We start from the raw sequence: 24,702 nt of genomic DNA on the forward strand, positions 1-24,702 counted from the left end.
AGGGGGCACGGGCAGAGGGAGCATGTGGGAGCTGGGGGGAGGGCCTGCGGGGTCTGCAGTGCCGGTGCTGGGGTCGGGGAGGTCACGTCAAGGGAGAGCGCAGAGAAGAGGGGCGGGCACAGGGCCGGGCCGTCCTGGCTGGGGGTGGGGTGGAGGCAGGGGAAGCCGGCAAGCCCCTCGTGCGAGGAGCCCCGCAGGAAGAGGGTCAAGGAGGAGCTGGTGGCCGAGTCAGGGGGCAGGAAGGGCCAGGCTTGGGCCTGGTGACCGAGGGTAGCAGGTGACCCTGCAGACCTGGTGGAGGCAGGGGTGACAGGAGGGGCTGGCAGACCCAGGAAGGGGCGGGGCACACGGTCCCCTGACGGCCGCCGCCCTTCCGAAGGTGCCCTGGGACGATCTCCGCTACCTCTTTGGGGAAATCATGTACGGCGGCCACATCACCGATGACTGGGACCGCCGGCTCTGCAGGACGTACCTAGAGGAGTACATCCAGGCGGAGATGCTGGAGGGAGAGATCCTGCTGGCCCCGGGCTTTCAGATCCCCCCGAACCTGGACTACAAGGTGAGGGCTCCTTCCAGGGATGGGTAACACATTAAACATGAGCTCCCTCTGTGACGCAAAGCAACAGAGGTCAGTGCCGTCCCGCAGACTCCCTGGCGAGAGCCTCTGTCGCAGATGGACCACCAATAATCAAGCAAGCAGACAGGCAACCCAAGTAAGAGGGCTTGAAAGGCAGCCTCCATGGAGGAGAGTGGAAACCTCCTCTGTGTGGCTGGGGAGCAGCCCCAAAAGGGGGGTCAGGGAAATGAGATTTGGTACAGAGGGCAAGACGTGGACAGAACGTTCTGGGAAGCGATGCTTAATAAACGGAGGACACGGGTTCCAGCTCACACAGCTCTCCCTGCTTACCCGCCCCCCCCCCTTTTGCAGGGTTACCACGAATACATCGACAAGAACCTGCCCCCCGAAAGCCCCTGCCTGTATGGCCTGCACCCCAATGCAGAGACTGGCTTCCTGACGGCCACCTCGGAGATGCTGTTCCGCACTGTCCTGGAAATGCAGCCCAAAGAAACCGGGTCGGGAGCCGGCGGCACCGGGGTATCTCGCGAGGAGAAGGTAGGAGCCTGACTACCCATCCGGCAACAGAGGAAGGGCAGGGCCTGGGACACGGGGGCACAACTACCGGCAGCAGCCCCTGGGAACTTGTTAGCAACCCCATCGGGCCCCACTCCAGACCCCGGGATCAGGAACTCAGGGGGAGGGGAGCCTGCAAGCGGGCTGCTGCAGCCCAGACGGAGCACCAAGTGCTGAGCTAGAGAGAGGCGGGGCGTCTCCGCGTACTCGCCCGAGCAGCCTCCCTCCCTGCGGCTCCTCACTTCCCTGGCTGGGCTCCCGAGAGGGCCTGCCCTTCAACCCTGCCCCGCGAACACAAGGGCAGCAGCCAAAGGCCTGGGAGGGCAGTGCATGTGGCTCAGGCAGGGCAGTCTAGACGCTTAAGCCAGTCCCTCCAGATGTGCTTAGGTGAGCACGGCGGACAGATCCTATGAACACCCACCGCAAGAGCACGGCGCAGACAACGTAAGAGCATTTAATAAATTCCCCAGCTGCCAGGGTTACCTCTGCCGTCTCAAGAGGCAGCGGCACCTTGGCACTTCTTAAAATATTCCCGACAAGCTCTACTAAAAATTAGCTAAGTACTGGGCTTCCCAGTTAAGTAGACCAAATTCTTGATTGGAAGACTCTCAGTGCTCTGAGGCCCCTTGCCATTTTCTTTGTGTAATGACTGAAACCAGAGATCAGTAGGTGCTCTGGTGGCCGTGGTGCTCGTGACCACCATGTGGGCCACCCCTTGAGAGGGTGTGTCCCGCACAGTCCCTGCAGACAGCCCACACCAAGGACAAGGTGATCTGATGGGGGAGGGAAGCAGTGCATCCAGGGATGTCTGAAGGCACCAGGCTAGGGCAGCCTAATGCTCCCGTGGCCAGAGCCATACGGCCGTGACAACGAAGCCAGAACACTAAAGCCGGATGGCCAAGATTACCTTCACCCTGATCAGACGCGGGGCTGCACCTCCGTGATCCCGTTTTTCTGGCAACTCCACCTGCCTTGCTCCTGGGCTCGGGGTTGAACGTCGGGGCAGCACCCGGGCCCTGGCGCTGGGGGAGGGCTGGGGGTGCGGGCGCAGTGACACGGGCTGGCTGGGGGCTGGCTTCCAGGTGAAGGCCGTGCTGGATGAGATCCTGGAGAAGATCCCGGAGACCTTCAACATGGCCGAGATCATGGCCAAGGCCACCGAGAAGACCCCCTACGTGGTTGTCGCCTTCCAAGAATGTGAGAGAATGAACGTCCTGACCAACGAAATGCGCCGCTCGCTGAAGGAGCTGAACCTGGGGCTGAAGGTAAAAACGTGGGTGGCAGGACCCGGGGTGTGACTTGGGACGCGGGCTGGCCACCGCAGGCTGACTTCCCTTGGCCACAAGACCAACAAGCCCCAGGCCGCTGGGCCTCGGCACCTCGAGCTCCCCGGTCTGGAGGAGTGGGCACCTCAGGGCATCTGCAGATGCATCCAGGTGGCCATGGACGCCATCTGGACTGTTCCCTGGCAGGAAACCCTGGTGTGGCCACCACAGGGCATCTGCAGGGGCACTGCACAGACCCACGTCAACTCACGACACAGGGTGGGGGCGGGGTGGGGGGGCTCGCCCACCTGAGAGCAGGTGAAACAAGGCATAGGACTGACCGGGTCTGCACCTGTGCCGAGCGCCCCAGCACCCGTCTGCGTGTCCCTCAGGGAGAACTGACCATCACGACCGACATGGAAGACCTGTCCACGGCTCTGTTCTATGACACTGTGCCCGACACGTGGGTGGCCCGGGCCTACCCCTCGCGGATGGGCCTGGCGGCCTGGTACGCCGACCTGCTGCTCCGCATCAGGGTAAGGACGGGCTTCTGGGGAGCCGCTGGCCTGACTGTCAGCAAACCTGCCCCCAGGGCCTGAGGAGTGAGGCTTGGAGGCGGGGGGGAGACATGCATCCCCGTCAGAGGCCTGGAGGCCCCTGCTGGCCTGGCCTTGGTCAGAGCACAGCCGGAAGGGCCTGGGCCACACCACGAGCACGCAGGCCCGACAACGCAGGAACTTCCTCCCCGAAGGAAGAAAAGGGCCAGCGCGAAGCAAGAGCAGCTTCTGTGGCCACAGATGCAGAGGCCCTCCCAGCAGAGCCCAGGAGGCTCCAGGGACACCTGTCGCGGGAGCCACCTCCTGGGGGAGAAAGAGAGCAGCAGCCTCTTTCAGACCCAAATCCTCTCAATCGTGAGCCCCCCTCCTGGACCCTGCTCTCCCCGTCCAGACCGTGAAGGGGCGTCTCGGGCAGGCGGCCATCCTCTGCGCAGAGGCGGGGAGGCTCTAGCACGGCCCCACTCCCATCTCCTCCAGGAGCTCGAGGCCTGGACGATGGACTTCACACTGCCTACCACCGTGTGGCTGGCCGGCTTCTTCAACCCGCAGTCCTTCCTCACGGCCATCATGCAGTCCATGGCCAGGAAGAACGAGTGGCCACTGGACAAGATGTGTCTGTCTGTGGAGGTGACCAAGAAGAACCGGGAGGACATGACCGCGCCCCCCCGGGAGGGCTCCTACGTGTACGGGCTCTTCATGGAAGGTAACAGGCACTGGCAGGGGAAGCACCAGGGGCACGTGGGCTCACAGTGGCCTGAGGAGCCCAACCACACACCGGCATCCGCTTGGCTCTGCTGCGGTGCAGGCTCGTCCGCAGACCTGAGCCCCCATTTTGAGGCCATGAGGAGCTCAGCCCTGGAGCCCAGGACAGGCATACGTTCTGGGGGTGAGGGTCCAGGAGCCCACCTCTGTCAGGGCTACTGTCCAACCACCGCACCCCCGCAAGGCACAGGTTCAAGGGCGGGGAGGCCCGGCCGGCCCCCTCCCCTGAGCCGAGCCCAGTGCGAGGCCATCACATGGCCAGGTCCCAGCAGCGGGGGGGCGGGGGCGGCACAAGGCTGGCACTCATTCAGTTCCACCCACGTCGCCCCTGTCCCGCACCGGGCGAGGTCAGACAGGACCGGCCAGCAGACCCGCTCTGAGTTGAGTGCCAGCGACTCCCCCACCCTCCTTAGCGACTGATGCCACCCCTTTACCCCCCCCCCCCCCCGTGCCCACATCACCGAAGACGAGCAGAGCAGCAACCATTCTCCGTGTTTATTTTGGAATTACAGACAGGAAACCTAAGCATCGTTAAATAGGGTGAGCAGAAATAAGTCTGGTTCAAGGCAGTAACAGTTGTATGTGCATATACATATTTATACTGCAGGTGCACGTAGGACAGTCGCTACAGAGGGAGGGAAGCAGGGAGTTTAGTCTGTCATTTTCAGCTGGAGTTATGATTTCCTGCCATTGAAACGAAGAAGGCTGACACATGAGGCTCTGAAACCGCCACGCACGTAGACAATGGAGCCCAGCGCTTTAGGGCCGATCTGTCCCTCGGAGGCAGAGGCAGTCACGCCGTGCACACGACCCCCACCCCGTCCTCTGCCTACAGCCCCCGCCCCCCGCAGCAATTCCTGTGCAGTCCAGGCCCTGGCACCTGGCCTATCTCTGCAGGGGTGCGGGTGCAAGCCAGGCCCCTCCCCTCCCCCACTGCCAGCACGAAAGACGGGAACCGGGAACCAGTCACCTCACCCTGGGCCACCCTGACCCTCGGCTGTGCTGTCCCTGCAGGAGCTCGCTGGGACACCCAGATGGGAGTCATCGCCGACGCGCGGCTGAAAGAGCTGACGCCGGCCATGCCCGTCATCTTCATCAAGGCCATCCCTGTGGACCGCATGGAGACCAAGAACATCTATGAGTGTCCCGTGTACAAAACACGCATCCGCGGCCCCACCTACGTCTGGACCTTTAACCTGAAGACCAAAGAGAAGGCTGCAAAGTGGATCCTGGCAGCCGTGGCGCTGCTCCTACAGGCCTAGCTGGAGCCCCGGGTCCCGCCGTGAGGCCCATGCTGCCCGGCGCCAGGTCCTGACCGCAACTTCAAATTTACAGTTAGAAACTCAGCCTTGCAACTATCGCTTATTTTCACAGGAGCTGATGATCGCTTTTTTGTTCTCCTAAATAATCGAGGCACTTTATAGCCATGCACATCGAGACTAGCCAGAGGGTGGAGGGCAGCCTGGGAGAGGGGGTGTGGATGGGATTAAAACAATGAAGCCACTGAGCCAGGTCTGTCTGATTCACTTGAGCCAGCCTTCAGCCTGATGGCCACCAGGGGCCTGGCACAGGCTTAGGGGTGAGGCCCCAATTCCCAGCAGCCAGGGGAGCATCCCAGGAACCAAACCCCCAAATCCTGACTTCCCACAGGGTCAGCTGGGTTTATCTTTTCCCACGGGTGGCATGTAGGGTTAGAGCTGGAGGCAGCCACACCCTTGCCTGATGCTACCTGCAAACACCCACCACTAAGGGCCAGGGTGTTCCATCCCCATGCACCATCCCCGTGCAAACAGGAGCGGCCACTGCCACAGGCACTGTCCCCTAAAGCACTATTCCTTCTCTCAAGCAAGAAAACCTCCCTCGATTATGGTAATGCCGCCTCCCTGCCCCAGAATTCTGAAAAGCCAACTATTCGGAGGGGCCATTTCCATACAGCTCAAGTGCTTCCCTGTCAACTGCCCACTTTCTGAGATTGCTGGGAACGGGAGGGACCACTTTAAACACATGTCTGTGTCCTGGGAGGTCACGATAAATGGTCGTCCCCTCTTAGTTCTGGGCAGTATCTTCGTTGTCTTTTGCCTCCCTCCCCTCTCCCCACCGTCAGTTCTCACTTCCTGCCACCAGACAAAGTAGACTTTAAAACAAAGTCTACAATAGTAGACAAAGAAGGGCATTATATAATGATAAAGGGATCAATACAAGAAGACAATATAACGTTCATTAAACGTATATGCACCTAATATAGAAGCACCTAAACGTACAAGGCAAATATTAACAGATGTAAAGGGAGAAACTGACAATAACACAACTAATAGCAGGGGACTTTAACACCCCTTTAGATCAATGGAGACAGATCATCCAGAAAATCAATGAGGAAACAGCAGTCTCACGTTAGTGACACGTTAGGTCAGTTGGACTTAATAGATAACTAGAGCACATTCCATCCAGAAGCAGAAGAATACACACTCTTTTCAACGTTCACCAGGATGGATCACGTGCTAGGCCACAAAACAAGACTTGACAGATTTAAGGGTACAGAAATTATATCAAGCATTTTTTTCCAACCACAACAGTATAAAACTAGAAAGCAATTCTAGGAAGAAAAACGGGAAAAATACAAACACACGGAGACTAAACAACATGCTACCAAAAAAAAAAACAATGGGTTACTGAAGAAATCAAAAAGGAAATCAGAAAATACTTCGAGACAAACAAAAATAAAAATACAACTTTCCAACATCTATGGGATGCAGCAAAACCAGTTCTAAGAGGGAAGTTCATAGCGATACAGGCCTACCTCAAAACAAGAAAAATCTCAAAACAACCTAACCCACCATCTAGGAATTAATTAGAATTAGAAAATGAAGAACAAACAAAGCCCCAGTCAGCAGAAGAGGGACAACTGCTCAGCAGCCAAGACACCCTGACTTCCAAAAAGGTGAGCTTGTCCGCAGGCACTACGCCCCAGGGCTGCACGCTGCAGCACCGCAGTGGGCACAGGGAGGCCAGGGCACAGGCGACAGGCGCACGTGCGCGCGCCAGCAGGGAAGGGACCAGAGGTGGCCCGCCTCATCCGGCCTCATTCTGTGAGCTCCTGCTCCAAGGGGAGCAGGTGGCTACCGCGGTGCTGGTCCCAGGGCTGCCCTGGGCCAGGCCCCCATCTGACGGACCCCGGTAATGGGTGCAGACAAAATGAGACGACGATGAACTGGGAAACCAGGGGTACAGGAAGGCAGCTAGCAGGGCCCACAGACTCCAGCGGGGGCCCATAGGCTGGCACCTCGGTGTTTTCTAGCTTCAAAGCAGAGTAAAGCAAGCACCACGCCACCGCCCCACACACACACCTGGCCTCCTCCTAAGTTCAACTTGATGCTGAAGTAGTTTTGTGAAAACTTTTTCCAAGTATTCACCCAATCCATGGGTGAAGAGGAGGTCCTAGAAGCCCTAACTCCGAGGCCAATAATTTACAACAATCCTGGGGCCTGATGGGGCTAAGAGAGAGAAGGAAAAACGCCCCTCAAATCCTCCCTCCCTGGGGCCTAGAGAATCCACCCCTTTGGAAGGCAGGAGTCCTGCCCCCAGAACCTGGCCACCGGGCAACCACCTCTGTCGGCCAGGAGGGGTCACTATAGCCCTTCGTGTCCAGGCTGGAGGGCCAGGAGAGCCACCACTCTGACTGGAGGACATAAAACTGCCAGTGGCCACCAGGCAACTCATTTTAATCCCTGGTAATAACCACAAAATGGGGAGATTTTCCAGTTTTGCCTTTAGAGCCTGAAATAAAACATTTATTCCACACTCTACACACTGTGGGTAGATGACAAAATTCTCTTCGAACTTTGCGAGAGATGATTCACCTTGCTTGGAGTTGCAGAGCCTGGGACAAAAGCTATGCTGCGTCTGAAGGTGCCGTGACGCCCGCAGCAGTCCTGGTGGGTGGAAGGGTAGGAGCCCTGGCTGGAGCCAGCGCCCGGGGTGGGGGGAGAAGGGAGGGCCCCGCCCAGGACCATCCCAAAGGCAACCGGCAGAGACAAAGCGAGCAGCTCGCAAAGGGGGCAGCCACGGGTTGCTCAAGCCCGGCAGCGGCACAATGCTCGCTCTGGCCCCACACCATCGGCAGGAATGCAAACGCCGTTTACCGAAAGCCTCTCTCCAAACGGGAACCCAGTGCCCGGCACAGGCACACTCTTTTGGCTTCCCTCCTCTCACTGTCCCACAGGACAATTTAATAACTGGTTTGGAGGCAAACAGTGTTAACTGATGGGCCACTGCCCCCAGGCAGTGTGGTGTGGCCACTGCTCCACCCAACTCCCCACCACAAAAGCCTGCAGATCTGCCCAGGCCCAGGGGAGGGGCTGACGAGGTGCTCCCGGCACCGGCGCCCCACGCACACAGCAAGATGGCGCGGGCTAGGCCAGCCACGGCCTCCCAAGACCCACGGACGAACGCGACCATTGGAGCCGCCAGCCCTTTGGAGGGAGACACGTGAAGCTGCCTCCAGAGCAGGTGGGCAGGGATGGAATCCCGTCTGCTGCCCCCAGCCCCAAGGATGAGCTGCCATGCCCTGGGGCTGCGGGGCCTTCTCGCTGGGCAAGGTTCAAGCCCCTGAAGGCCTGGGGACTGGGCGGGGGGCTCTGAGATCTGCTCTGGGGGCTGCGCAGGAGCACACGGGTAGATCTCAGAAAGAAACACAGGTCAGAGAGTCAAAAGTGGCTGCTGGGGGAAGGAAGGGCAGCTGCATCTTGCTGGCCTTTCGGTATTATTTTACTCTCTAAATTCGCATGTTATTTGAATGAAATTTAAAGTAATTAAAATGCTGAGAAAAAAATGAAACAAATAAAACTTTTTAAAGTGAGGCTGAAAAGAGAACCATGGTACCAGGCCGCAGGGGACGCAGGCCGCACACAGTGCCAACGCGGACGACGCTCGGCCGGCCGCTCAACCCTTTATCCTTGTCCTCCCGCCTCCTCCTCTCCCTTCCCCACAGGCCAAAGGCCCAACCATTCCCATCCCCCCAACCCCCTAGCGTGGGCTGGACCAGCAAAGTCCGGCCCAGAACATCCCACCCAGGAGACTGACCCCATCTGGGGCCACACGGCGGGGAGGTCAGGGTCTAAAGGGATCTGAAACACACAGGGTGACTCAGGAGAGACCCCACCTCCGACGGCAGCTGCACCCTGGCTGGCCTCCCGGCGTCCGAACAGCCAAGGGGCAGCTCAGGTGAGGCCTCGTCTCGTCCTCCCGTGGGACACGGCCAGAGGCCCGGCCGCCCGGGGAAGGCTCCTGGGCGGGCAGGGCACGTCCTGCTACCAGCTGCCAGCACGGCAGCATCTCACCTCCGCAAGCGCACGTCACAGAAACGTCAGGGAGATGAGGCAGCAGCCCCGGGGCCTCTCATGCTGGCAGCTGCAGCGGCCCAGGGCCGCAAGCCAGGACGCTCCCGACCAAGAGCGCTGCCCCTCCGCTCCCACTGCCTTCGGAACGGCGTGCTCAGCGGCGAGGAGGGGGCGCAGAATCTACCTCCGTACCCGGTGGCCACCAGGCCCTCACCCCAGGGCCGCCTCCGGCCCCCGGGGACGGGAGAGCATTAGTGGGCCCCACAATGCTGACCGCACCACAGCCCCAGGACGTGGCAGAAGGTAAGAGGGCTGCCTCACTTAGCACCAGGCTTCCAAAACCTCCACAACCACCCACGAGCCCAGACATACACCCCTGGACATGTAACCAAGAAAGGACGAAAGGGCCCTGGAGTCCCTGCGAGAGGCCCCGGGGACCCCCGCTGGGGGGAGCCCCCTGTCCCTCTAGTGACCCCCTGGGAAACCGCACTGGGCCGGCCTGGTAGTCAGTACCTGCTGTCCTCAGAAGAAGTTCTTAATCAGCGGAGTCACCATCTTCACCCACAGCTTCACCTGCCGGCTCGGCTGCTCAAAGGTGGCAGAGGACACCGCACCAGACCTCAGGTAGAGCTGCGCCTGCTCCTGGGGAAAAGGGGCAGACAGGGGTTAGGGGTCGGCTCCAGCACCGGTGACGCGGCCCGCCGGCCCAGGGGCTCCGTGGGGGCCCCAGCGCAGGTCGCCCCTCTACACATTCCTTAGAAAAGCCAAGAAGCCAGTGTGCTTCAATTTTTAAGACCAAGCAAGACGTGTGTGGGACAGGCAATTTAGAGTTGAAGAAATACAGCTGGTGGAAAAAATATTTAAAAGCTCGTCCTCACTAAATGAGGTAGTGCCAACTAAAATAATGAGATTTTCTTTAAATGAGACAGTTTTTTCTTCTCTCAAACTAGCAAAAAGTTGTTTTGCAACATCATCGCCCTCTGCTGACGAAGGCCGAGGGAACAGGCACTCCCGGACATGCTGATGGGATGAATGGAAAGGGGGTTCGCATCATCTGTCTGTAGAGCAATTTGGCAATAAGTACCAAAAGCCTTATAAAGCTCCACTTGCAAGAGTTTATCCCGAGAAAATAACTGTGCACTAAGATCCCTGTGTACTGATATTTATCACACCAACATTTATGACAGAGAAAACCTGGAAACCCCCTAAATGTCCACCAACCAGCTAATTAAATATAATAAACCCATATGACAAATCAGCATTCACCATAAGATAATCATACTCTAGAAAAACATTTACTTAACAATACGGGAATGTGCGCAAATACATTAAGTGAAAGAAGCTGGATATGAGTTAACATACACAATATAATCCTACTTTCCTTAAGAAGAAAAAAACAAGTTACACGTCTCCATACGCACACAGAACAAGACAGACAAGGAGCAATCAAAACGATTTCAGTGACTCTCTCTGGATGAAAGGTTTAGCGTCTTGTAACTTTTCTCGATTCTTACAATGAACGATTCTTACATATTTAAAAACAAGTTAAAAAACACTGATAGAAGCCTCATCTTAAATTGTGTTTAGAATCTTTGAGAGGAAAAACTGCCTCTTTTTAAAACATTACACCCTACAAGTGCTGTGCTTCCTTAATAAGGTATCGAGGCTTTCAAAGGGCAAAAGGCAGCAGTCAGGGGATGTGATTCTGTTTCCACCACCAGGAGTGGTGACATCCCTCTCTGAACCTCCTGTCCCTTTAATCTATAAAATACTGACTTAACCCACACTATGGTGAGGATCCACCAACGCTGGCTTTGCAAACACCCTGTCCACTGCGGGACCAGGAGCCCCAAGGGGACAGTGGATGCCGCCGCACCATCCCACTGGGAGCTGGACGCTCTCTTCTCCGGGGGCAGGAACGGAAACCACGTCCCTGGCAAACTCCTCTGACCCAGTGAGGACAGGGGATGAAGGACACCGCACCCTCCAGGACACTACAGAATTTGCCCACAGCTCTCCCCAGCACGGGCTGGGGCGATCCAGGGCCCGACTTCACATCTTCCTGCACATTTTTTGCGCTCACTCCCTTGTGAGTGGGTGCTCCCAGGGCCGGGGTCCCTGGCGCTTCAGGTCCGAGCAGACTTTGCCGGCCGCCCGCTGACCATGGCTGGATGGGCCTCATGGAGGAGCCAGCCTCGGTCTCGGAGGGCTGCTTTGCAGAAGTTTCCACAGACCCGGCTCCAGCTTTATGTTTTCCAATGAATACACAGCCAAGATTTCAATTAAATTACCAGAAACACTTAAGTCTCCTCACAGACTCCACACGGGGATGGAGAAGGAAGTCAGCTGGTCGAGGTTACAATGCTGTTCAAGGGAGTCTTTCTTAGGTCACAAGTGGTAAACCGTGTCCTCTGAACAAAACCAGGAAGCTTTCAGTTTTTATTGTACGTACTAAGTGAAGGGAGGGACTTCGGATTTGGATAAAAATATCTCCCCACTCTGGTGCCCAGTGTGACATGAACAGGGCCCTTCCCTGGGTCCCCAGGAGGACTCCAGAGGCAGCTTCTGAGAGCAGGGACCCAGGCAGCCGGGGTTTCAGGGACTTTCTGGGCTCGGGGAAGGTTGTGTGGCTGGGCAGTCCCAGCATCGGGCATCGTATGGGCCTCTCCAGAGGGTGGCTGCAGTCCCAGTATTTAATAGGTGGAGTTATCCAGAAATGCATTTTTGCATTTCAAAGGCACAGAAATCAACGTGCCTCTAAAGAACGGAAGGACTGCAGTGGCATGAACTGTCACCCTCCCACCATCAAAAGCCGCTGGGATTCAGGTTTGGGAAGAAAAACAAAATATCCCAAATATGTCATTTGGGAAAGCAGCTCCTGACCACAACCGGCCTAGCTTTTCTCAGATCCAGGATGTGGGTTCAGTCCCCTTACTCAGGAAGTGGGGGAGAGTGGCCAGCACCAGGACCCTGGGCAGAGACTTGCTCCCCCAAATCAGCCCCAGACCCACAGAGACCTGGTCCTCGCCAGAGGCCACGTTCACACTGACCACTCGCTACCGTCTGAGGAAACCCAGCTCTCAGCAACCGAGGCAAAAGTCCAGGAGACCCCACTGTTCCTCTCAACCCAGCCCGCTCTGAGGCCGGCCGGCCCCTACTGGAACCTCCTCGGTCATTTGCTGGAAGCCTCACCATAGCATCTGTGATCTGCTGACCAGATCAGATTCTCCCGCTGGCCACCCAGAGCCCAACCGCTGCCACTTCCTCTCAGCCCTGGTCGTGAAGCCCTTCCCAGCACCAAGGCCCCACTCAGTCACTGACAAGATTCCCAGATTGCAGGAGGCAGATCCCGGGGAACAAGGCAGTTACCATTTCCTCGTCCATCAACAAAGGCTCCAACAATTTCGCAACAGTAGTTCCCAAACACAAGAATAAAAGCTTAACTCAGTCTACACGCTTCTGAGGGCTGGCCTACAGCAGTGTTATCTACATTCCCATGACTCAGGAGGGAAGCTGGCACCTTCCCTGGAAAGGCTTTGTTGTCAAGGTCACAAATTGGTGAGCCCAAAGGATCATCTCGGTTTCACATACACAGGTGCTGTGCTCGCATTCTCCAAAGTTCATCAGCACTGCTGCAGGTGCTCAAATGCGAACATTCACACAGAAGCACTAACTTTCAGCTATTCTCGACTTCAAACAGAAAGACCATCACGAAAGGAGGCCGAGACCGCTGCCCCTTTGGGAGTCACTGCCGCGTTCCTATCCCAGGGAGCAAAGGGCACTCTCCCCTGCCCCGGCTCCCCAACCTGACCGTGGGTCTCCAGCAGCCGGCAGCAGGGGCTCAGGGTGCCGTCCCCCGTGACTCTCCAGCCCCACCTCAGAAGAAAGGGCCGCTCTCCCGTGAGCTGTGCCGGGAAGTCTCTTCCCAGGGGAGCCAGAGGTCCTCAGTGGGCCACATAACACGCCCACCGAGACAGACAAAGCAAGTTCGGTTCTCTCTCAGGCTCTAGGTCCCCGCTCTCAAGAAAAATGCCTGCCTTCCCCTCTCACAACTGTAAGGAAAGAAATCCTATTACAACTAGGAACGTGACAAAAACAACATAGAAATTCCAAGACACCTTGGAAACAGGGGCCTGCCTTGCCCAACCGCCATACCCCGACACGGGCAGGAGGCGAGGCAGCCACGACCTTCCACTGCGTCCCGCCCACCACCGGCCCCCACAAACATGCTACAAGGGGCCCCTGCGCCTGGCCAGGCACACCTCTGAGCAGTCCCTCCACCATCTCCTCTGTAGGTCAATCCCCAACCAGATCATTACCAAGTGAAACAATCTGAACTAAAATAAACAGAATTCAAGCTCTCAGCGCAGTGGGATCGTGCATGCTGACTCAAGGGCACAGACAGAAACCTGTGAACGGGACTGTCAGAGCGCTCACAACGGCTTAGCTCCCCACGAACCATCTCTGTCTGCACGGGCGTCTAAGTTCATTCTATGGTTTGGCTCTTTTTTCCGGGCTCTCTGTCTCCACGTGCAGAGACTCTGGCTCCCTGCGTGCCCCTTCTGCCTGGGTGGCAACCCTGCCTCCTGCCTCTCCCTCCCCCGACTCTGAAGCGCCTCCTGGGGAGGGTCTTCATCAGAAATGACCGAGGCCGCCTGAAGCTCTTCCCTAATGGACCCAGGCCCCGTGTAGCCCTGGCTCCTTACCCCTCGCATAGCTGATCCGCAGTCTCAGAAGAGGTTGGGAACCAGCGCCACATTCACATGCCAGTGAGGGCAGTGTCCTCTTCCCGTGCAGGGAAAGAAAATGTCCTCCAGGATGTAAGGAGCTGGGGGGGAGCCCCTGCAGGGCAAAAGCGGGCCCCGGGCTGGAGGCAGAAGGGCCCGGGCTTCGCAGGACAGCCCCGCGGCAGGTGTCCCTCAGGACCGGCCACCAGGACACGCGAGAGGACCCCGGTTCTTTCCTACTCTGCTCAGCCCCCGGCAGGAGACGACAGCAGAGGCAGCCCTCGGGGACCTGGCACCCAGCTATGCCCCCCCCAACCCCCGGGGAGGTCCCACCTACCCCAACCAACCTGGTGAAGCTGCTGCTGCAGGGCCCGGCTCTCTGTCACAATGGCGATCTGGGCCTCCAGGTCCCGGTGAACTGACCTGTACCCAAAATTAGGAGAGCCAATCAACGTGAGACAGGGCAGGCTGCTCCCTGCCAGGTACAGCCAGAGGCCTGCAGGGAAAAGGAAACGTGCAGACAGGAAGTGAGCACAGCAGCTGCCACAGCCTCTCCAGTCGCGCTCCCACCCAAGAGGAAAGCAGCCCCCCACGGGGTTTGCGTGAACAAGACACCGAGGGGACGGGCTAAGCAGGGGCCACGTCTGCCCAGCCCAGGGTGCTGCCAGGAGGCGCAGGGACCGCAGCGTCTGCAGGGCAGCCCGGCACTAGGGACACTCACTGGGACAGCTCCCCTTTCTGCCACATGGCACGCTGTGGCCTCTTTTCCCGACAAGGCAAGAAGTCGGTTCTTAAAAGGACCCTGGTGATGCCAGTGCTCAGGCTCTGTTCTCACCCCCACCCACCCCGCGATGCTACCAGAGCCCCTCCCAGAGAGCGCAGGGCCTCTAATCCCCGCTCTCCGAACTGCCTCAGCCGCGTCCTGGCCACCATCCAGCCTCCCCTGTCCTTCCGCAGGCCCGGTGGGAAAGCGGCCCAGCAGAGCTCAGGTCACACCTGATTCTCAGGAAAGAAGCCAGCTGACCTGTGGGCTCAGGAACAGAGATGCTTTCACCCAAGCCAGCAGACACGGGGCGGTTACGGGCATGACGAAGGACTGGGTTTAAGAGCGGGCTACTTGGCAAAGCAGGCCGTAAGCAGCCTGTGGGGTGGAGGGCATCTGTCCTTCCTCCTAGAACTGGCGTGAGGACGCCCCCACCAAAACCCTTGCAAGAGCAGAGGGCAGAGAAGCGAGGGGACTGGTCCAGCTCCCACCTCCTCCCAGAGGAGCGCTCCGTGGGCCCCTGAGTCAGAGCTCTCGATGTCTGGGCTCCTATGCGATTTTGTCCCAAATCTCTTAAGGTGGAGCCTGGGTCTGACCGAGCTATTAAGGGTCCCTGCAAGGGGAGGAGCAGCCCAGCACGGGCCCTTTAAGAGGGTTTTGGGGCGGGGGACAGCCGATAGAGCCCCAGCCTGAAAACAGAGCTCAGGTTACTCCACGCTGCATCCACCTGCTGCATCTACCTGAAGACGAGCTGGGCCCTGCCTCTCCAGGGCCACTCGACTCTCCCTCGCTCAGACTGCTGACTGCGAAGCCCACCGGGGCACCAGAAATGAGCCTGCTGGGGGCTCGGGGCTTTAGGCCAGACAGACGAGAGGTCACGAGAGGCCGGCGCACAACAGAACCTGGGAGACCCTGTCCGTTTCAGTCCCAACCCAGAGAACACTGCTTCCCCCTTTTTTGCTAGAAAATGAGCCAGTTAATACCACAGACAGGAAAAAGCAGGGCTCGGTGTGAGCAGCCATGTGGTAGTGGCTCCTGCCTTGCCCGCCACCCTCCCCCAGCCCTGGGAACTCGCCATCTCTGACAACACCATGGCGACATCTCTGTAATGAAGGTGGTGGATTCTATCAGAATCCTACATGTCACCTGAAACACGGCAGGCAGGTCCTCTGCTTTGCACCCCATTCCATCCCCTCTGAGTTCCAGGCCCCATCAGGACTACTTCTCCTAAAAAGACTATTCCCCAAACCTAACCTCTCAAGGACATCTGCTGCCCAGACTTCCTTCCTCCTACGGCGAGCCCAGGCTTGCATCTGGCCTCTTCTATCTTTCCCTCCACGCTGCACCAAGAGCGCCCAGGCCAGGACACCCAGTGCGGCCACGTCAGTCCCAGGCTCCTCTGCAGGCCACCCTGCACAGGGCTGGCCTCCTCGCACCCTCCCACCACCACGGGTCTCTCCCCTGCCAACGTGAGCCTTTCAAAGGGCACACAGGCACGCAGGAGCAACACAAGCAAATCAACGACATGTAACACACACACCACGCTCCTAAAATAGAAGGCCATTTCCTAATTCTCACTCAGAACAGGAGCATTTCCAAGAACGTCTTGGGTAAGAGATGATGGCTCTCTGCTGCCTGTTCCTGTAACATGCCTGCCACCCCCCAACACACACACACGCAGGGGCCACATCAAAGCCACTGGCTTGCCCTGTGTATCGCTCGATCGACTGTAGCCTGCTCCGCTGGGCCGCTGCATGTAAGCAACCGTGTGGCTCATCTTAGCACGCGGCCAGACCACACGGGTGGGCAGGCTGGCCCTGGCACTCTGCTCCAGATGCCCAGGGAGGTCCGAGCGTCCTCCTCTGCAGTAAAGGCCCTCCATCTGCACTAGGCTCAGCCGCCCCGCCCCAGCCCTCCATAAGCGCAGGGCTGGGTGAGATCTCCACCTGTCGTTACTGTTCCAACTCTTCTTTTATTCAATGTATTTTATTATTTCATATATTTTTTTTTTTTGGCTGCACCACACGGCTTGCAGGATCTTAGCTCCCCAACCAGGGATCAAACCCGTGCCCCCTGTTGATGCCCTGTTGGTTGTGTATGACATACACCTATTTCTTCTCTCTTCTCTCTTCCCTGCCACCTCTGCCTCCCTCAGCTTCTTTCCTCTCTGGCCCAGGGTGGACTTCAGGCGAGTGCTTGGATTAAAGAGGCAGCGCTTTTTTACCTACTGACCACTTTGGTGAGGCCTGCAATCACTCAACCAACTTTCCCTGTAGACTCATTTGCACGGTCTTTCTCCATCGAAAAGAAAATAAAGACCATAAATGGCGAGACGGCCACCCTTTGGCGTGCCGTGATGGGGCGGGGGTTAGCGCAGAGTGGGAAGCCAGAGGGGGATGCCACGCGGTGCCACCAGCAGCTCCACATGATGCCCACAGCCTCAGAGAGCCCGGGACAGGGGGCCCACTACGAACAAGAGTCCTTCTAGATTGAAGATCACCAAGTCAGGAGTTTTTAGCTATTGGTCTGTGCCCTGAAGACAACTGGGAAATTCTCACTCAGGGAGGGGAGGCCCTCCCAAGAGGCCCTTTGGAGCTCCCCTCCCACCAGACACACAATGCCACTCAGGATGTCAGGGCGAATACACACAAAGGGTGAGACTCACTGTCGGGAAACACAGCACTTCCCAGCCCAGCCATAAACCTGTTATCAAGCCCCAAGTCCTCATCCCAGGGCCCGACCTTTGGGCCCAACACCTCCAGCATTCCCGGAACCGGTGGATCAGGGAGAGACGCTGCAGCAGCAAGGACGGCACAGGAGGGGAGAAAGTGCCTTTGGGGGTGTCGGGGGGAGACACTGAACTTCAGCACCGGGGACAGCAGGTCTCACCACAAAGGGAGCATGCCGTGGGTACAGAGATGACTGGACTTGGAGGCCAACAACTTCCACTGCCTCCCAGCTCTGCAATGAGACATCCTGCCCCACGCCCTGGCCTCCTCTGTAGGGAGAGAGACACCTGCTTCCGCTCTGCTCGCGCCGACGGTCCTTCACAGTCCCAGCATCATGCTGAAGGGTAAACCAGAGAGCCCCAGGCTGCCCGCAGCCCTGGCTCACCCTGGCCTCCAAGCCCCTTCCAACCTCAGTGCCCATCCTCCGCTCTGACCACCCTGGCCCAGGGGGTGTCCTTCAAGCCTAGTGTAGTCTCGGGGCTCCACGCTTCTGTTCCCTCTGTCCGGACCTCTCCTGCCCAGGGGTCTCTGCTCAGTGTCACCTCCTCAGAGAGGCCCTCCCTGATCCCCATCTAACAGACCGCCATCAACCTGGAGCCCCCTCCTGCTCTGGTCTTCTTCAAAGCTCTTTCCACGACCTGACATTGTATTTGAATAGATTCATCCACTTCTTATCTGCTTCCCAGTAACCCACACCTCACGAGGGCAGGGAGTTGGTCTAGTCCCCAGTGATGTATCCCCAATGCCCTGAATGCTGCCTGGCACACAGCAGGCCCTCAGTAAATACTTGTTTGAACAAAATAAATAAAATGCGGATAAAAACACCTCTTCCAGGGCTTCCCTGGTGGCGCAGTGGTTGGGAGTCCGCCTGCCGATGCAGGGGACACGGGTCCGTGCCCCGGTCCGGGAAGATCCCACATGCCGCCGAGCGGCTGGGCCCGTGAGCCATGGCCGCTGAGCCTGCGCATCTGGAGCCTGTGCTGTGCAACGGGAGAGGCCACAGCAGTGAGAGGCCCGCGTACCGCAAAAAAACAAAACAAAACATAAAAAACCACTTCTTCCAACAAACGTTTAAGTATATAAAAAGGCCTTGAGGTTCTACAGCAGGAGCACATGAACATTTCAGGTTAGAGACCTTCTTTGAGGATCTCTCCAGGAAAAATTCAAAATTATGCACCCCTCCCTCTCGTCCCCACACAATATTCTGCAATAAATTTCAGAGGGTTCTCAGGTCCCTGTAAAAACAAGAGGGGACAGAAGACATCACAGTCCTAACCTCAGATGAATGAATAAGCATCACCTATTCTGAGGCCAGAACAGAACCAAAACACTCCAAGAGGCCTGGAGGCTGGTGCCTGCTCGGTCCAAGGTGAGCGGCACTGCCCCAGGCACACCCCCATCCCCAGGTGAGAACTGCCTCACGTGTGCCCCACAAACAGGGTGGAGCTGCCCTGGTTCTCACTACAAGTTCACCTTTGGGCGCCATGCCAAGTGGCCTATCGGGAAGGCAGTAAAAATAGTGACAATTCTCACAATCATTAACAGATTCCTCTGTCAGCAGGAGCCAGAAATCTCTTAATCCAGTGGCCCTGCCCCGCCCTCGCCACACACATCGTGCTGTTAATGCTGGAATATTGCATCCACACGCAATCAAAGTCAACATCTTAACAGCAGGCAGAGCCCACGTCCCCCAGCATGGATGTGGCCCTTGCTCTCACAGCAAGAAATCCCATCATGGTGCACACACCGCCTCTCAGCCCCCTCCTCTCCATGGAGCAGAAAGCTAAGAAGATGCGAGAACTAGGTTTGACACACTTCATGCTCACTCAGACTCCCCTGAAGTTGCTGCCTCTCCAAGACCTAAAGAGGTTAGTTCATTGGCACAAGGTAGACAGAGCACGCACAACCTCTGACAATGCCATCCTGCTCCTGGTCCCCTGTACCCTACTCTCAACCAGGACCAAGTTTAAAAGGGGAACCCCTGGAAGCAACTGAGATGTTGTTCAGTAGGCGAGAGGATAAACCGTGGTCCATCTGTACAATGAAATACATTCAGCGCTAAAATGAAATGACCTATCAAGCCATGAATAGACGTGGAGGAAACTTCAGTGCATGGTAAGTGAAAGAGGCCTGTCTGAAAAGGCTTCAGGCTGTTATGATTCCAACTATATAATATTCTGGAAACGGCAAAACTATGGAGACAATAAAAAAAATCTATGATTGCCCAGGGCGGAGGCCAGGGGTGTGGGGGGGAGATAGGCAGAGCACAAGAACACAGAGCGGGGGGTTCCCCTGGTGGCGCAGGGGTTAAGAACCCGCCCGCCAATGCAGGGGACACAGGTTCGAGCCCTGGTCCGGGAAGATCCCACATGCCGCAGAGCAACTAAGCCCGTGCACCACAACTACTGAGCCTGCGCTCTAGAGCCTGCGTGCCACAACTACTGAGCCCACGGGCCACAACTACTGAAGCCCACGTGCCTAGAGCCCGTGCTCCACAATGAGAGAAGCCCGCATGCAGCAACGAAGAGTAGCCCCCACTTGCCGCAACTAGAGAAAGCTCGTGCGCAGCAACAAAGACACAACACAGCCAAAAATAAACAAATAAAATAAATTTACTAAAAAAAAAAAAAAAAAGAGCACAGAGGGATTTTAGGGTAGCGAAACTACTCTGTACATTTGTCCAGACGCACAGAACGTGTACCACCAAGATGAGCGCTGATGCAAACTGTGGACTCAGGGTGACAATCACGCGTCTCTGTGGGTTCATCAATTATAATAAATGTAGTGGGGGGCTGTGCATGTGTTGGGGGGCAGGGAGAGCACGGGAACTCTCTGTACTTTCCTCTCAGTTTTGCTGTGCACCTAACACTGATCTAAAAAAACTAACTCTTTAAACTCCAGCTGAGCTGGTGGTGCTCCCCATTAGGTCGGAATGCTCCCCCGCTCCCAGAACCCTGTCCCACCTCACCCACCAGGTGAGGAACGAAGGCTGGGCAACAGGAAGCTGACAAACCACCAATCAGAAGAGCTGCCAGCTGACGGATGTGAAAGGTGGACCCCACCCTCCCCCACCCCCAAAGCCCTCCTGAGGCCAAGCAGATGCCGGTAACAAGACTTCCGGGTTCAGTGTCGCCCTTCACTGAGCCATGGGGAGATCAGCAACAAAACTATAGGTGAGGAGGATGCCTCTCCTCGCCAGGGGTCCCAGCCCTCCGACGCCACACATGGCGTCCCTGCCACGACCCCTGGGACTCCACTCCTCGCCCATGAACTGCACGGTCGCTTCACAGAAACTCGAACGCATGCATGTCGCCACTCCCTCCTGAGTGCAACCCAAAGCCATCGCCCCAGCTGACACGGAAGTTGAACCTGGTCCCTCCGCTTGTGCCAAAGGCAAATTTGGGCTGAGAACCAGGCTTTGAGACTCCCATCCTGGTAACCTGCCCACCACATCATGCTTACCCAGGGTAATAAAACTAACCAGATAAAAACTCCCAATAAAAACTAACCAGATGGGACCACATTGCCAAAGGGGTCTCTAGTACATGCCTTTAAAGAGTGGAAGGTCCCTCTGGTTCTTTGAAGCAGCTCAACTTATTAAAATGGGATATATATTCAAGTCTGCTAGGAAATCGACAGAGTAGCCGGTGAGGCGGCCTCTGCTCAGGCCACTGGGCAGAGCCAGCGCTGCTCCAGCCGAGCACGCACCCCTGGCTCCATGTTCCTGGCGACACTCGGTGAGCAGAAAATAACAGAGTACACCCCAGCCCTCAGGGCCTCCCGTCACCAGACTGCACTGCTATCCACTAGCACCCGTGGACCGGCGTGGCCGTTGCGCACGAGAAGGCTGTTTCTCCCCACCTCGCCTGCCAGCGTCCACAGGCCTGGACCGAGCGGAGCTTTCCTGCATCGCCTCGCACGTGGCCACCAGCAGGTTCAACACAGTCAGGGCCCAGAGCCTCAGGGTGCCTGACTCCCAGAGGCATGCGGCGCTGACAGCACTCTCGGAGGGCAAGGGTCTGGAAGCGGGAACACGGTGTCCCTGTTCCCCCTCGTCACCCAAGGGCTTCTGGGAGCAGGAGCCCGGGGAAGGGAACTGTAGTATAGGCCACTCAGCCATGGGGAAGAATTTTCCGGGGCCCAAATGCAGACACACCGCTTGCACCCAGCATGGCCCCTGCACAGGGCAGGCAATCAGTAGATGGTCCACCACTCCGCAGTCCAAATCCAGCGCCACCTGCGCTGCCAGCTCCTTGTCCTAGGTTGCTTTGGGGGAAATGACCATCAAGAGATGAGCCAGAAAGGGGGGCTGACGTAAGAGTCCCCACTATCGAGAACAGCCACTAGGCAGGGAAGGGCCTGGCCTCTCATTTCAGCGCTGAGTGATCTGACCTTTGGCTCCTGCTGTTAGGGTGAGGTGTCTTCTGCGCAGAAGCCCCTCTCCACGTGCCCCGTCGTGCTCTCCCCCTCCCCCTCTACTGCACACACCCTGGGATTCCTGGCCTTCCCCACTAAGCCAGCTGCCAGGTGGCAGGGCTCCACCCGCAACAGGGCGTGTGGCAGGAGGGAGCGGCTGGAGCACGCCAGTCCGGGAAAAGGCGAGACACACTGGAAAAGCCGGTTGGGTGTTTCTGTTTCAACGGTAACTGGGGAGTCACTGCACATTTATCAGCGCAGCTTCACGGAAATAACCCATAGCACACTCAGAACTGATGGGCCAGGCTACGCTGGGGGCCCCAAAGTGACAAGGGACCCCCTGCACCGACCAAGCCACAGGGCAGACGAGGAGCGAGCGCTCTCAACGTACCTCTGCACAGCTCGCCAGGCACACAGGTCCCCTCAGAGCTCAAAGCTCCTCCCACTATCCAGCTCTCTGTCTCCACTACCCCACCCCAGGCACCACTGTCATTCTCAGAAGTAACAGAGCCAATCCTAAAATACCTTCCACACCCCCGTGGGCTGGCCTGCCTGCCTGGAGACACCTAATCACCGGCCGGGCTTAGCCCATGACACATCCAGGATCGGTACAATGGCAGAGCTCACTTCCCACACCAGACAGTGCCACCTGCCTGAGCAGGCACGCAGGCCTCACAGTAGCAAGTGGGGACCACCCAATCCCAGAGGGCTGGACCCAGGAGGCCTAGGGTGGCCTGGGGGGATTTCCTAGTATACCTCCAGATGGAAACCAATGGTTTAAGAAAACAAGAGTCCAACCTGAGGGTTCAAAGTGACCTCAAGTCTAAACAACATAGATGAGTGGCTGTGACAACACCATCCCCCTCCCGCCTCGCTCAGGCTCTCCAGAAGCCCCCAGGACTAGCGCAGGAGCAAAATGGGTCTCTGAACCACCAGCAAGAATTCAGGAAAGCCAGGCACTTCAGTCGGGGCTTGGGGTCCCCACGCTGTCCACTATTCCTTTAGACACAGGACTAACCGAGCTGGCCATGGGGTCTCCCGGAGGACAGAAAGGAGCAGTCACACTCGAGAGGCAGATGCCCTCGGCATGGAGAAGGCACAGGGTTCTAAACCCGTTTGTTCACATCGTGGCTATCCCCTGGGATTGTGCCACATGTGGGCTGCTCCACGGATGCACATAACTGTGCAAGAGAGACCATTACAATATGCAATTCACACTCTGACCCACCCTGAGGCAGTCCGGTACATGTAAACATTCTAAGTAGACAGCCTCAGTTTTCTCAGCTATAAAAAAAAAAACAAAAACACGAAGGTTTGGCACATGGGGAAAAAACAGGACTGGTGAGGAAGGGACTGAAAAAGTAGGCTGTTTGATGCCAAACAAATGATCCCTAAGGAATCCTCTCTGTCCCCAAGAAGGGCAGGGCCAATGCGGGAGAACTCAGATGATCACAGAAAGACTAAAGCACGTGCCTTTTCATCTATTTGAGGGAAGAGGTTACATGTATATTTTTTAAAACAGCCCCCCAAATGATCTGAGTTTATAAGTTTTGGGAGAAATCTTGCATAACTGAAATGCACATAAATGCGATGACTGTGATGCGCCCGCAGGGCTGTCATGAAGACAGACGGGGGAAGGGGCAGGGCTCTACCAGGCAGGCACCGGCACCACGGGCGCTAACAAGTGGGCCAACTGGTCCACCCCCCGGCTGTCCCGCATGGGGGCCATCCTCTGGCCAGCCAGCTGCCACATACCTTTGGCATGAAACGTCCAGCCCCTCCGCCAGTACTCCTGCAGCTGGACCCGCTCCTGCTGCCCCAGGCTGCACACCTCACTGTAGAACTGCCGCTCAATATGCACGTAGGCGGCTGGGATGGCACCTGCCACCCCCTTGGCCCCGAAGAAGCCGTTCACCTCCGGCGAGGCCAGCAGGATCTGGTATTCGGCTCGCGTGCCCAAGACCAGGTCCATGTAGGACTGGGTCAGGTTGAAGTAGCCAGTGGTAAGGTAGACCTTAGCGCCTCGCTCGGCCTCTGTCAGCAGGGTCTCAGTGACAATCTCATCGATCTGAATCTCAAAGGGCTTCATCTGGATCAATGGGTAAATCCAGGTGTCTGGGGCTGGCCTCTGGTCTCCAGCGGCTGCTGCATCTTCCTGGGTTAAGAGGGCGTTGCTGTGGAAGGTCTGGGCATGCAGCATCTGCTGGCGGGTCCTGGCTGAGTTGATCACATCCATAACCCTCTGATTGGCTGCCTTGCAATACGCAGCCTGGTCACCTAGAGGGAGACATGGCAAAGGGGAGTCAGGAGCAGAGACGGGAGGCTCTGGACTCCCATTCAGCACGGGAGACACACCACATGGCATGTGACAGGCAAGCACAGATGCCACAACTGATCCTTCACCAAACACGTCTCGATTGAGCACGAGACACCGGGCCCATGTGAGGCTCCTCTGTGGACAGAAGTGCCCGGAAAAGGATCTTGCCACAAGAAGCCTGCACTCAGGGGGAAATGAAAAGGCCTCTACCAATCCACTTACGAAAAGTTAAAAACCAGGAAAGACTAGTTGAGGGTGGCAGTGGTCAGGATAGTGGGCACATTGGGGGTCACGCCTGGCTAGGGACCCGAGGGGGCTTCTGGGAGCCAACCCACTATGAACACGCACATAAGCTGCACACCCGTGACTAGTGTGCATGTTACACATCAGAAAGAACATGTGTCCAACAGAGACACGTTTAAGTATGGCCAGAGAGCAGGAGAGCGAGCCACAAAGGGTCAGAGGTGAACAGGCAGGCTCTGGGCCTTGTTTTCACACGGACACCAGTGACGAGTGGCTGCATGGACACAATGAAGGGAAAAGAAGTGAGTCTAAATTCTATCACTGGATGATAAGAGAGTTAATGAGCTAAAGCATCCAACTCAAGAAGTTAGGAGGAAAAACAACAGGAAAAGCCAAAAAATACAGTACAAGGAAGGACATTATATAAAGCAGAAATTAACAAAGAAAACAACAAT

General features: G+C 57.1%; 2 protein-coding genes across 19 annotated transcripts in view; one reads left to right on the top strand and one right to left on the bottom strand.

The window, feature by feature from the left end:
• DNAH17 (dynein axonemal heavy chain 17) overlaps window positions 1-8,032 on the top strand; it is a 175,593-nt gene extending 167,561 nt beyond the window's left edge. Inside the window, exons 79-84 of the mRNA XM_089901595.1 lie at window positions 380-559; window positions 929-1,114; window positions 2,215-2,397; window positions 2,790-2,933; window positions 3,432-3,657; window positions 4,731-8,032. Coding sequence (XP_089757721.1) covers window positions 380-559; window positions 929-1,114; window positions 2,215-2,397; window positions 2,790-2,933; window positions 3,432-3,657; window positions 4,731-4,978 — 1,167 coding nt within the window. The 3' untranslated portion in view covers window positions 4,979-8,032. The remainder of the gene's footprint in view (window positions 1-379; window positions 560-928; window positions 1,115-2,214; window positions 2,398-2,789; window positions 2,934-3,431; window positions 3,658-4,730) is intronic.
• Window positions 1-24,702, bottom strand: part of PGS1 (phosphatidylglycerophosphate synthase 1) — a 59,810-nt gene that overhangs the window by 17,556 nt on the left and 17,552 nt on the right. For 7 of the 18 annotated variants that reach the window (XR_016389041.1, XR_002646798.3, XR_016389043.1 and 4 more), the window contains 4 exons: window positions 23,443-23,964; window positions 14,127-14,275; window positions 13,759-13,894; window positions 9,566-9,694 (listed from right to left, as the gene is read on the bottom strand). Coding sequence is in view for 7 of the 18 variants with exons in the window: in XM_022589453.3 (XP_022445161.2) it covers window positions 9,575-9,694; window positions 14,127-14,275; window positions 23,443-23,964 (791 nt within the window). In the remaining 11 variants the exon portion in view is untranslated. Of the gene's footprint in view, window positions 1-4,197; window positions 4,824-9,565; window positions 9,695-13,758; window positions 13,920-14,126; window positions 14,276-23,442; window positions 23,965-24,702 lie in introns of those variants that run through there. The other 11 variants (XM_022589453.3, XM_089901589.1, XM_022589452.3 and 8 more) reach the window with 9 other exon arrangements.

The sequence above is a fragment of the Delphinapterus leucas genome, chromosome 19 (genome assembly GCF_059928025.1).
Source record: "Delphinapterus leucas isolate spDelLeu-1000000601 "Yukka" chromosome 19, BTC_Dleu_Yukka2, whole genome shotgun sequence".
Taxonomy (NCBI): domain Eukaryota; kingdom Metazoa; phylum Chordata; class Mammalia; order Artiodactyla; family Monodontidae; genus Delphinapterus; species Delphinapterus leucas.